This window comes from Somniosus microcephalus, chromosome 5 (assembly GCF_052327205.1).
Source record: "Somniosus microcephalus isolate GS21.2 chromosome 5, FLI_Smic_1.0, whole genome shotgun sequence".
Lineage (NCBI taxonomy): Eukaryota > Metazoa > Chordata > Chondrichthyes > Squaliformes > Somniosidae > Somniosus > Somniosus microcephalus.
The window spans coordinates 186,265,086-186,278,772 of NC_140991.1; the positions used below are offsets into that span (position 1 = coordinate 186,265,086).

At 47.8% G+C, this 13,687-nt stretch overlaps 1 protein-coding gene across 1 annotated transcript in view; it reads right to left on the bottom strand.

Annotated features, from left to right (window-relative positions):
• LOC147117487 (progranulin-like) overlaps nt 1-13,687 on the bottom strand; it is a 98,971-nt gene that overhangs the window by 42,408 nt on the left and 42,876 nt on the right. Inside the window, exon 4 of the mRNA XM_085988505.1 lies at nt 1,713-1,967. Within this exon, the coding sequence (XP_085844631.1) occupies nt 1,713-1,967 (255 nt within the window). The remainder of the gene's footprint in view (nt 1-1,712; nt 1,968-13,687) is intronic.

A 13,687-nucleotide genomic window follows, 5' to 3' on the forward strand; every position in this document is an offset into this window, starting at 1 on the left:
ATCAGCCCAAAGCCCACGATCCTCTTTTTGAGCTGGAAGACGTGATATGCCATATATTTGTGTAAAAAAAGATTCTTTTCAAAATCAAATTCAGTGAAACATCACTGAAATGCAATGGCAAGTAAAACTGATGTATCAAAGTGGAGCATTCCAGAACGGTAAGTTAACATCAGTCAGGTAAAAAGTTAAGTAACTAATTCAAAGCTTCATCTTTTAAAAGCTACTGCCCCTTAAGGCATAACAGTTTGGGTTATCTGACACCTTTCTATAAATGAAACAGAGATATCTAACAGGAACAAAATCTGATACTTGGATAGGGCAGGCAAGGTGGACTGATGGTCTTTTCCTGACTGCCATAAGCTACTATGTTACCAACCTGAACTACTTGTCTCCCCTGCCTTCATTTACTTTATCTGGTGTCAGCTTGTGTTAATCCATTGTATTGGACAGTAGTGAAACATGTTAGGAGTAAGGTTACAAGTCTGCATTGCCAGTGGGGAGCCGTGCCCGCAGCAGCGCATGTCAGAAATTTGGGCACGCTCTACCCATGATGTTCTGACCATAATGATTGGAACATGGTAGGTAACGTGCCTAAATTATCAGCATGTACTGCTGGCAGTCAAGGTTCCCCACAGGCAGTAAATGCTTGTGAAATTACCCTTCTAGTCTATACACAATAGTCAAAGAAGGGACCAATGACCTGTAGACCTGTACCTACACTGGAATTGTACTAAACCATATGGAAACAACAATGAATGAGTAGTGGATTAGCATAATAGTTACAAGATTCCCAGTTGCCAATTTGGGTTGTTCTTATTCTCACGTTCCAAAAAGGAGTGCTTCTTTTGATTGTCAGCTCTGAACAGTAACTCTTAACTATTCAGATGTTGCCTTTCCACTGGATACATGTACAAAGCTCTCTTCAATTACAAACATTCTGCTTCTTTGCTTCGTAATCTCATCTAAGGTATGGAACCTTTCAAGAGCCCTCAACAGGATTCATTACAGCTCTCACTGGTGGGAGTTTCACCGAGGCCTATATGGGTGATCAGGATGGAATTTCTGAAGTAGCCCAGGAACCCTCCCAGGCCTATCCCCTTCATCAGAAAATAGTTCGCTGTGAAATATTGAAATATGGGAGGGAATTCAGGCAGAACTGGATTCTGCCCATTTTGTGACCCCTGATCTGGAGATCCACTGGAATTCTTCTTTTGCCCCAATGGGAGTTTCGGGGCCCCAGTGTTTAATCCAGGTATATTAAAGCTACTGCTTGATTTCAATATTATATATCAGTCCAAAAAAGGAGAATGTCGTTCCATTGATTGAGCTTCCCACACAAATTCTACCTGTGGAAATTTCCTGGACATTGTTGTAAGCTGCAACTCTGCCAGACCAGGCAGAAATTAAAATACTGAAGCAGCTTTGTTGGGGTATGTATTAAGCTATGGGAAACCTCCAACATGATCTTTGGCAATCTCTAGAAAATTTCTCTCATGTCCTTTCTAGTCTCTCAGCAAGGAATTTGCGTGAAATCTTAACTCGCCTCCATCTACATCCCATGGTTACCTACAGAGAATGATATTGAACTTTTTATAAATATATGAGTGTGATAACAAGGTAGTTCCCTTGTACTGTGGAGTTATTATACAACATATAATAATTGGAATTTTAAATGCATTCTTTATGTCTCAGTGGTATAGATTGTAACTTACCCCAGGATGTGGGCAGCAGCTCCATCCTCCACTGTTTAATCTACAGCACATATACCCATCTTGACAATGATATGCATTATCACAGTGAATTATTGAGCTGTCACTGCTGACACTGTTGTTCAGACCTTCTGTCTCCATTGTAAGTGTCTTGCTTTCCAGTGGAATTCTGAGATATTCCAGTGCCGCGGATGATGGAGAGAGATCACTTGTGTAGTCTTTAGGACAGCAGCGTGTTCCACCATAACAACAGACAGTCTAAATAAAAATCCAGGGAAATATTATTATTAAAACATTGTAAAGTCAATTCAGGCCGCTGGTTATACATCAGAGCCAGGAGCTAGAGCTTAAGAATGCGATCCAAGCCTAGAAATTACCCTGCGTGATATTGCCACACAAGCACTATTGTACTGGAGATGTTAGTTGCCTTATTTTGAACTGGCTGATCCCTCTGTTAAAACAGCAGACAAGTAATTTTCTCACTCAGGCATTAAGTGTTGCTAGTGTAGTATTGCACCGCCGAATTGCTCCCCCGACACCACTGCAACACCACTCAGTTTCCTGGGTTAGGGGGCATTTCACGTGCACGTTGGGCTCCCAACAGAACACTTGCCAGTAAGAGGGAGCCTCCCAGTGCAACAGAGGAAAAGCCCAGTGTTGGTGCAGCAAGAGTGCGACTGCAGCACCCAAAGAGGCGGCAAGGGACCTTAAAAGGGCAGATGCATTGTGAAGATAAAATCGCCAAATCAAATTGAGGAATCAGCTAACTCTCTGTATATTAATGCTGTGTGCTACATTGAAAGGATCCAATGAATAGTCCACTGTGGCGGAACCACCAGAGGATTACGGACAATTGTACATAATTCCTTTTACAGCAATGTAGTACAGCTGGGGGCTGCACCTTTAATGTATCTGTTAACTGTACTAGGGCTTCTTTCCTGTACTCCGCGTGATGACGTCATGCCGTCCGTCATGTGATCTCTCAACGGTGGGAAGAACGTGATGACGTCATGACTTCAGAGCACGGAACCTTCTAGCAGTCGAGCTTGGAACCTTCTAGCAGTTGAGCTCGGAACCTGCTAGCAGTTGAGCTCGGAACCTTCTAGCAGTTTCCAGAGAGGCTTTCAAGCAGACCAGACCTATTTGTATTGTATCCTACAGTTTCCTGTACAGCTTCGTTTGTTCATTAAATTTTATTGTTTTTGTTTTTCTAAGTCGATCTCAATTCTTCGGCTAGGAACCCCAGTTCCTACATTGGTGACCCCGATTTCTTCGAACAATTTTCGTTGAAGTTACATCATGGACACGAATGCCATCACCCTCAAACTGCCGCAATTTTGGGAGCAACAACCGGCCGCGTAGTTTTTCCAGGCGGAAGCCAATTTGCAATCCGGGGAGTAGCAGCGGATTCGACCCATTATTATTACGTGGTCTCCGCCCTCGACAGTGCCACAGCCTCGCGGGTCGCCAGCCTCCTCGAGAGTCCACCAAACGATGGCAAGTACGAAGCTTTAGAAGCACGTTTACTGCAGATTTTCGGTCTGTCCAAGTCGGAGCGCGCTCGCAGATTTATCTCCATGCCCGGCCTCGGGGACTCAAAACCCTCAGATCTCATGAGCCAAATGCTCACGCTTTTGGGCTTGGAATTGCAATGTTTTCTGTTCCGCGAGCTGTTTCTCTGTCAACTACCAGAGCCAGTACAGACGGCCTTGGCCAATTCGCGATCACGGATTGTGCTGAACTCGCCGCGGAAGTGGATAAAATATTCACCATCTCACAACAATCTTGTGCAGCCACGAGGTGCCCATCCCCCACAAGAGTGAATCCGACTCCTCCTCCTGCAGGCTGGTGTGCATACCACGCTCGTTTCGGCGCGAAGGCCAGAAATTGCCGTCCGCCCTGCAGTTTCTCACCAAAAAAAAGCCTACCTGAAACCAGCGGTTTCTGAGAAGATCAATAAGGCCTAAGGGACGCGCCGGAGTTGCGATGACCATCGGGTCCGCAGGGAAACTCCTATACATTACAGACTCCCTGTCAGGGCGACGTTTTCTCTGTGATACTGGCTCCCAGTTCAGTATCCTACCAGCAGCGAAGCTAGATCTTCAATCCGGCGGTCAAGGTCCCTCCCTCGAGGCAGCCAATGGTGCGGCCATTCGCACGTTCGGAAAGCGTAGGCTCCAGTTGAGTTTTGGCGGCCAACGTTTTATTTGGGAGTTCATCACGGCGAAAGTCTCACAGGCCATCCTGGGGGCAGATTTCTTCTGCGCAAACGGGTTTCTTGTCGGCGTCCAACACTGCCGGCTAATCAGTGCCTCCACTTTTCACTCGGTCCCCTACCACCGAAGCACCGCGATGTCTTGGTCAGTTGCCTGTGCAGTCCCATCTGCAAATGAGTTCTCTCATCTTCTCAGTGAGTTCCCTGAGCTCACCAGGCCCACATTTTCTTCTTCAGTCACGAGGCACGAAGTGGCACTGCACATTACCACGACAGGATCCTTCGTTTATGCGAGAGCTCGAAGGCTGGAACCCGGCAAACTCGCGGCCGCCAAGGCGGAGTTCCATATAATGGAACGCCTGGGTATTATTCGACGTTCGAATAGTCCTTGGTCCTTGTCATTACACATTGTTCCTAAGCCGGGCGGTGGATGGCGACCATGCAGCGACTACAGACGCCTGAATGAGGCTACCACACCGGATCGGTACCCAATTCCTCACATTCAGGATTTTTCGGCCAATCTGGCAGGGAATTCCATCTTTTCCAAAGTAGACCTCGTCAGAGGCTATCATTGTTAGATCCGTGATTCTGAGAGTATGATGTTTTTCAATAACCACACGGATGCTGTAACTTAACAATCAACAGGTGTTTACTGGAGTAGGGTAGTCTCGAGACTGGGGTACAGAGGCATGCTCAAGGCTTATATACAGGTGTGGTCACTGCCAGTACTACAGTATACAGGAGCTGTAAAAGTAGTTCTCTCTTAAAGGTGCATACATTACAATTCCTCCCCTTTTAGATTAGTAGTACCCATAATATTCAAATAACAATTAACACTTTAACATGTACATTAAACAACAATAGTCCATTTATAGATTCAGTCTTGGGGCGGCTTCCTGATCCTTTCGGGATAGCGTCTTTCCTGAGGTTCTTGTTCTTGGTGCGGAGGCGATTCTGGCCCCTTTTCATCGGTTAGTTCATTGGGTTCCACTGCTCCTGGTTCGGAGGTAGATGCTACCTGTATGTCGGGTTCATCCCCAGGTATGCAAGACATGGGGTTGACTCGTTCCTGTGACGCTAAGATCTGATCAACGTGGCGTCTCACAATGTTCTCCCCGACATCCACTGTGTACATTAATGGCCCCTGCCGTGTGCATATCGTTCCAGGTTGCCATTTCTCTGTTCGGTAGTCACGGGCCAAGACTGGTTGTCCTACATTGAAGCTCCTTGTCGGCTTCTCATTGATGTGCTGGAATTGTTTATCCTCAACATTTCTTCGCACATTTGGTCTAATCAAGTCCAGATGAGATCGCAACCTTCGGTTAAAAAACATCATGGCCGGGGTCTGGTTGGTAACTGCATGTGTCGCGTTTCTGTAGGCTAATAAGAAATTGTCCACCTTATGCTGTAGTGGAATTTCATCGTCGAACATGGCCTTTATCGCCTTCTTAAAGGTTTGTACGAACCTCTCAGCCAATCCATTTGTGGCTGGATGATACGGGGCGGATGTATAATGCCTTACCCCATTCCTTTTCATAAATTTTGGAAACTCTTCGGACACAAACTGTGTTCCATTATCAGAGCAAATTTGCTCTGGCAAGCCGTTTCTGGCAAATATGGTCCATAGGACTGCAATCATTTTCTCTGTAGTGGTTGAGGACATTTTTATCACCTCAGGCCACTTCGAATGAGCATCCACTGCTATTAAGAACATTGAGCCCATGAATGGACCAGCAAAATCAATATGCACCCGTTGCCATGGAGAGGAGGGCCACTCCCATGGGTGTAGAGGGGGCATGTGGTGGTGCATTTTGGACCTTCTGGCATCCTGAGCAGCTCTTGGTTAGGTCTTCGATTTGTTGATCGATTCCCGGCCACCACACATAAGACCTAGCAAGGCTTTTCATTTTCACTCCCCCCAGATGACCTTCATGTAGCTCATTTAACACTCTCTCCCTTAACTTGGGTGGAATCACCACTCTGGATCCACACATCACTGTCCCCTGGTATACTGACAGCTGTTCTCTTCTGGATGAGAATGCTGGCAACAGTGAGTCGCCATGTGTTGGCCATCCCCTCACTGTCAAATCATATACCCGAGACAGCATCGGATCATTGCGGGTCTCCTTCTCAATATCCGCGTTCGTTACTGGCAATCGTTCAATTATTGACGAATAAAATATCTCGATAGGGTCCACTGCTGGTACTTCCTCCACAGTAGGCCGTGGCAGGCGCGATAGCCCATCAGCGTTTCCATGCTGTTTCGTGCCTTTATATTCTATTTCATATTGATTCACCCCTAGAAACAGTGACCATCTTTGTAACCATTGTGCCATCATCACTGGAACGCCCTTCTTAGGACTAAAGATGGAGACAAGTGGTTGGTGGTCAGTCAGCAAGGTGAACTTCTGCCCATGCAGATAGTGGTTGAATTTTTTTACTCCCCATACTAGGCTATGGGCCTCCCTGTCAATCTGGGCATAGTTGTGCTCGGCTGAGGTTAGTGACCGAGACGCAAAGGCTACTGGCCTCTCCAACCCGTCTGGGAATTTGTGCGACAGCACCGCTCCAATACCATAGGGTGATGCATCACATGCCAAACGAATTGGTAGTGCTGGGTTGAAATGGGCCAACACCTCTTTTGATGTGATCAATTCTTTACACTTCTGGAAAGCTCGTCTACATTCGTCATTCCACTTCCATGGTACCCCTGTTTGCAGTAGGGTGTTCAGTGGGTGTAATACCATGGACAAATTTGGTAAGAACTTATGGTAGTAGTTTACCAGCCTGAGGAACAACCTCAGTTGTGACACATTTTCTGTCGCTGGAGCCTTGACTACTGCCTCAATCTTTTCAGGGGACTTATGTAACCCCTCTTCATCAATGACGTGGCCACAATACGAGATCTGCTTCTGGAAAAACTTGCACTTGTGGCGATTAGCTCGTAGCCCATATTCCTTTAATCTGGTGAGCACCTTCTCCAAGTTGGCGAGGTGATCACTGTCATTTTCGCCCGTGACCAGGATGTCGTCCAAATAACACTGGGTCCCTGGAATCCCTTGCAGGACTTGATCCATCGCCCTTTGCCAAATAGCCGGAGCCGATGCTACCCTGAACACCAGCCGGTTGTATTGATAAAGACCATTATGAGTGTTAATCGTAAGGTATTGTTTCGAGGCTTCTTCTACTTCCATTTGCAAGTACGCCTGGGCTAGATCAATTTTGGTGAAGCGTTTACCTCCAGATAGCGAGGCGAAAATATCCTCAATTCGTGGAAGCGGATATTGTACCGTGTGAAGGACTGGGTTCACTGTCACCTTAAAATCCCCACAGATGTAGACCTTCTTTGGTTCCCTAGGCGTATTACTCAACGACCTCTTCATTACAGGAACGATGGGTGTAGCCCACTCGCTCCAGTCTACTTTGGACAGTACTCCTGAATGTTCCAACCCTTCCAGCTCTGCTTCGACAGCTGGTCTGATCGCATAAGGCACTGGTCTGGCCTTAAGAAACTTTGGGCTTGCATTTTCCTCTATTTTAATCGTTGCTGTTATGCCTTTTAGTGTTCCGAGTCCCTCCTGGAACACTTCTTTTGCATCAGTTAGCATTTTTGACAGTCGTCCAGGTGTGATGTCATCATTCTTTTTGGCCTCAACCTTCAGTGCCTGTATGGAATGCCAATCTTATTGTATCTTCCGGATCCATTCACGCCCTAGCAGTGGTGGTCCTCCATCTGGCAATACATATATATCAATTTTAGGTATTTCCTGGCCTTTATATATCACTTTCACCCTTATTTTTCCTTTGGGGTAGACTTTTTGCCCCGTGCACGTCTTCAAGACAATCTCTGTAGCTGTCAAGGGTATATGTGAAAATAGCCGCTTGTAGTCCCTTTGGTTTATGACTGTTAGGGCTGATCCTGTGTCCAATTCCATTTTCACTTGGACTCTGTCTATCTTGAGTGTAACCCAGATAGTCTGGTGATCCTCCATTTTGGTTACCTTATATAGTTTCAGACAACCCAGCTCCTTGCTTCCGGAGTCTGTGCCACTTTTCTGTTCGTTTGAACTACTGTCCATCACCTGGTGTACGTTTTTGTACTTCTCCTGTGGAGATTTCTTACTGTTGGTTTTCTTCCCTGACCTGCAGACTCTTGCTATGTGTCCTGCTTTTCCACACTGTCTGCACACTTGGTCCTTGAACCAACAATCCTTCTGGTCATGTGTTGTTCTGCCGCAGCGATAGCACTTCCCTGTTCCATAGGACATTTCATTGGTGCCATATTCTTGCGGTCTCCGTTGTATCTCTGCAGCGCCCCTTGCGGCTGTTTCGTGTGATACTGCCATACTGAAAGCCTTGTCCAGCGTAAGATCCTTTTCTGATAGAAGCCGTTTCTGGGTTCCTTCACTTTGCAGCCCACACACAAAGTTGTCCCTTAACGTATCTGCTAGTCCCGCTCCAAACTGGCAGTGTTTCAATAGCTTGCGCAGTTCCATTAGGTACTCAGCATTGCTTTCATCTTTGTGTTGGTTCCTTTTATGGAACTTAAATCATTCTGCCATCAGCAGCGGTGTGGGGTTTAAGTGGTCCTGTAGGATTTCTACTATGCTTTCGAAATTCTTGTTCACCGGCTTCTCTGGGGTTATTAGGTTTCGCAGTAACCCATAAGTTTTTGCACCCATGGAATTTAACAAAACCAGTGCTTTCCTAGCATCTGGCACTTCATTCGCCCTGCAGTACACCTCAATACGTTCTACATATTTCGCCCAATCTTCGACTTCATTGTCGAACGTAGAGATACTGCCACTCTTCGGCATCCCTGGGTGTGATTTAACTGTCAAAAATGGCATCTCCCGCGCTTCCCCTTCTTCTCCGCTGACACAAAATGGCGTCTCCCGCGCTTTCCTTCCTTCCCGCGCTCGCCCTTCTTCTCCGCTGCGGCTTCTAAAAATGGTGTCTCCCGCGCTCTTCCTTCTTCTCCGTGGCTCAATGGCGTCTCCCGCGCTCTCCCTTCTTCTCCCCGTGGACACTGTTCAGCCCTTGAGCCCTGGCTGTGCTCTGCGCGTTTTTTTTTGTGCGCCTTTCCCGTTTCCGCCGCTCGGTCCTGAACCCGGCTGTTGCTTTACCCTCTCTCTCTCCGTTTTGTTTTTCCTCAATGCCGCTCGGTTTTCAACCCCCGGCTGCACCCTGTGCGCTTCACCCTCTGTCTTACCCCATCGACGCTGCTCGGCTTTCTCTCCGCCGTCGGTCGGCTCCAGCCGCCGCTGTCCGGGAAGGGTCTGCGCTGTACCTGTCGTCAGTCTATTGCTGATTGTCGTGGCTGGGGAACCAAGCCCGTCTCTCCACAGCCTCCCCTGCGATGTTCACTCTCTGCCGGACGACTGGGCGGTTGCTCGTGGTCGACGCCCGTGTTTCTAGCCTCGACTTTCTTCCACCGCCCTCCCGGAGCGAATCCTCAAAGGGAAATGCAGAGTTGCAGGTAGATTCAAATCGACACTCGTCGCCACTGTTAGATCCGTGATTCTGAGAGTATGATGTTTTTCAATAACCACACGGATGCTGTAACTTAACAATCAACAGGTATTTACTGGAGTAGGGTAGTCTCGAGACTGGGGTACAGAGGCATGCTCAAGGCTTATATACAGGTGTGGTCACTGCTGGTACTACAGTATACAGGAGCTGTAAAAGTAGTTCTCTCTTAAAGGTACATACACTACAATCATCAAGTGCCCGTGCATCCTCAGGACATCCCCAAAACTGCCGTCATCACACCTTTCGGTCTCTTTGAGTTCCTTCGTATGCCGTTTGGGCTGAAGAATGCAGCACAAGCCTTCCAACGTCTCATGGATTCCGTTTTGCGCGACCTGCCGTTCATCTTCGTCTACCTAGACGACATCCTTATTGCCAGTAACAGCACAAAAGAACACATTAACCCTTTTTTCTTGTCTCAGCCAACATGGCCTTATTATCAACCCGGCAAAGTGCCAGTTTGGGTTGCACAGCATTGATTTCCTGGGACACAGAATCACCTCAGAAGGCGCCGTCCCGCTGGCCATGAAGGTAGAAGCAGTCACCTCGTTCCCTCTTCCTCAGACCGTCAGGGCCCTCCAGGAATTTCTGGGAATGGTCAATTTTTATCATCGGTTCGTCCCCAAGGCGGCATTGTTGATGTAACCTTTGTACGAGGCCCTCAGAGGTAAATCGGGCAAAGACCCAATCGATTGGACACCCCAGATGGACCAGGCTTTCCTCGACACTAAGAACGCTTTGGCTGCTGCGACCATGTTGGCACATCCCCTTCCGGGTGCAACCATTGCCCTTACCACCGACACATCTGATTATGCCATCGGGGCAGTACAGGAGCAGTGGGTCGATGGCACATGGCAACCACTGGCTTTCTTCAGCTGCCAATTGTGGAAGAACGAACGCAAGTATAGTACTTTTGATAGGGAGTTGTTGGCATTGTTTCTGGCCATCCGCCATTTTCACTTCCTACTGGAAGGACGCCTATTTACGGCTTTTGTAGATCACAAGCCACTTACTTTTGCGATGGCCAAGACAGCAGAACCATGGTCGGCACGGCAACAACATCATCTTACGTACATATCTGAATTTACAACCGACATACAACATGTCTCGGGCAAAGACAACCTGGTGGCGGATTGTCTCTTCCGCGCCCAGCTCCACGCAGTACACCTGGGAGTCGACTATGTTGGTTTGGCAAAAGAACAGAAGGCAGACCCTGAAGTGCAGGACCGCACCTTCCAGCTTACAAGTGGCTGATGTCAGTTTCCAGGCCGCAGGGACCACACTCCTGTGTGACATCTCGATGGGCGTCCCACGTCCAATCATTCCAGTCGAATGGCGCAGGAGAATTTTCGACACTATCCACAGGTTGTCACACCCTGGCATGAGAGCGTCACAATGACTCATGGCAAAGAAATTCGTCTGGAAGGGCATGCATCTCGACGTCCGTGACTGGACCAATACCTGCGTGAGTTGCCAGAAGTCCAAGATACAATGCCATGTTAAGGCCCGAGTCGCCACTTTTCCGGTTCCGGAGCATCGATTCGACCATGTGCACGTGGACCTGGTTGGTCCTCTCCCTTCCTCTCGCGGGTACACTCACCTCCTCACCGTGGTAGACCACACCACCAGGTGGCCAGAGGCAATTCCTTTGGTTGCCACCACAGCGGCAGACGTCTCCAGAGCCTTCATCTCGTCGTGGGTAGCTCGGTTCGGGGTACCGGCTGACATCTCCTCCGACCGGGGGCCTCAATTTACCTCTGAGCTTTGGAACGCCGTAGCTCAAGGTTTGGGCACCAAGCTTCATTGTACCACTGCCTACCATCCACAGGCGAACGGTCTGTGTGAAAGATTCCACAGGTCCCTTAAAGCCGCACTGCGTGCTAGTCTCCGTGGGCCTAGTTGGATGGACAGGCTCCCCTGGGTGCTGCTAGGTCTTCGCTTGGCGCCTAAGGACGACCTGCATTCTTCTTCAGCAGAGCTGGTTTACGGCCAACCACTCAGAGTGCCTGGCGATTTTCTTCCTCCTCACACGGAACCCTGGTCCCCAGCTCAGCAGCTCGTCAGCCACCAGGAAGCGGCTAGGAATTTCATCCCAGTGCCTACGTCGCATCATGACCTGCAGCGCTCCCATGTCCCGGTAGATCTTAAGAGCGCAGAATACGTGTTCATTTGGCAGGATGCTCACAAAAACCCGCTCAAACCGCCTTACACAGGTCTGTTCTGCGTCATCTCGTCAGGTGACAAGTCCTTCACAGTCGACGTCGGCGGTAAGCCTGACCACATCTCCATCGACCGGTTGAAACCGGCGCATCTGGATCTGAGCGAACCAGTCGTCACTGCTCAGCCGCTTCGTCGTGGTCATCCACCATCGACTGCCGGTCCAGTACAGCCACAGTCATCCGCCGAGTCGCCAGTGCCCGCCTCACCGGGTCGACCACAGCTGGCCTCTTCTTCTCCTCCACCTGCAGCGTCGTCCCAACCCAGCCAACGGCCAGTTCGTCTTCTAGCGCTCCGTTCCAGCTGCCGGGGTATCGCAGTCAGTCGGACAGACTCGTCAGACCCCCTTCTCGCCTTACCTTCTCTGTTAAAAGCAATTCTGGGGGGGCGCATGCGGCGGAACCACCAGAGGATTATGGACAATTGTATATAATTCCTTTTACAGCAATGTAGTACAGCTGGGGGCTGCACCTTTAATGTATCTGTTAACTGTACTAGGGCTTCTTTCCTGTACTCCGCGTGATGACGTCATGCCGTCCGTCACGTGATCTCTCAACGGTGGGAAGAACGTGATGACATCATGACGTCAGAGCTTGGAACCTTCTAGCAGTAGAGCTTGGAACCTTCTAGCAGTTGAGCTCAGAAACTGCTAGCAGTTGAGCTCGGAACCTGCTAGCAGTTGAGCTCGGAACCTTCTAGCAGTTTCCAGAGAGGCTTTCAAGCAGACCAGACCTATTTGCATTGTATCCTACAGTTTCTTGTACAGCTTCGTTTGTTCATTAAATTTTATTGTTTTTGATTTTCTGAGTCGATCTCAATTCTTCGGCTAGGAACCCCAGTTCCTACACCACCATAGTTAAAAATTGTGTTATTTTGTCACAGTATCATTAACCAAAAGATGGATAAAATCGATGTGGCAGGTTTCCAACTTGTCACTTGGGGCTAAAACTGACACTGCAGATCGGGCGCCCCGGCAGAAAGTTCAAAATCTTTCCCAATGAGTCAGAGAAAAAAGATTGTATACAATACTTCAGAATGTTGTATCTTAACCAGCAACTATGCATTTACAATCTCACATAATCCTGCTTTGAAATAAAGATATGCTGCAGCTTTAGTCAAAAAATCCATAAATTATCAGAAGCTGAGGAAGATGAGGCAATGAAAATGGACAGGCAGTGTTTCTCCTGTAGGTCCCTATCATCAGCTCTTGTCATTTTCAGATGATTTCCAAATGCATTCAGAAGCATGGAAGTCTTTGGGGATCATACAAAGTGTGCAATATCAGCCCAAAGCCCACTATCCTCCTTTCGAGCTGGAAAAAGTGATATGCCACATATTTGTGTAAAAAAAGATTCTTTTCAAAATCAAATTCAGTGAAACATCACTGAAATGCAAAGGCAAGTAAAACTGATGCACCAAAGCGGAGCATTCCAGAAAGGTAAGTTAACATCAGTCAGGAAAAAAGTTAAGTATCTAATTCAAAGCTTCATCTTTTAAAAGCTACTGCCCCTTAAGGCATAGCAGTTTGGCTTATCTGGCACCTTTCTATAAATGAAACAGAGATATCTAACAGGAACAAAATCTGATTCTTGGATAGGCAGGCAAGGTGGACTAATGGTCTTTTCCTGACTGCCATAAGCTACTATGTTACCAACCTGAACTACTTGTCTCCCCTGCCTTCATTTACTTTATCTGGTGTCAGCTTGTGTTAATCCATTGTATTGGACAGTAGTGAAACATGTTAGGAGTAAGGTTACAAGTCTGCATTGTCAGTGGAGAGCCGTGCCCACAGCAGCAACTCTATCCATGATGTTCTGACCATAATGATTGGAACATGGTGGGTAACGTGCCTAAATTATCAGCATGTACTTCTGGTAGTCAAGGTTCCCAACAGGCAGTAAATGCTTGTGAAATTACCCTTGTAGTCTACACACAAGAGTCAAAGAAGGGACCAATGACCCGCAGACCTTTATCTCCACTGGAATTGTACTAAACCATATGGAAACAACAATGAATG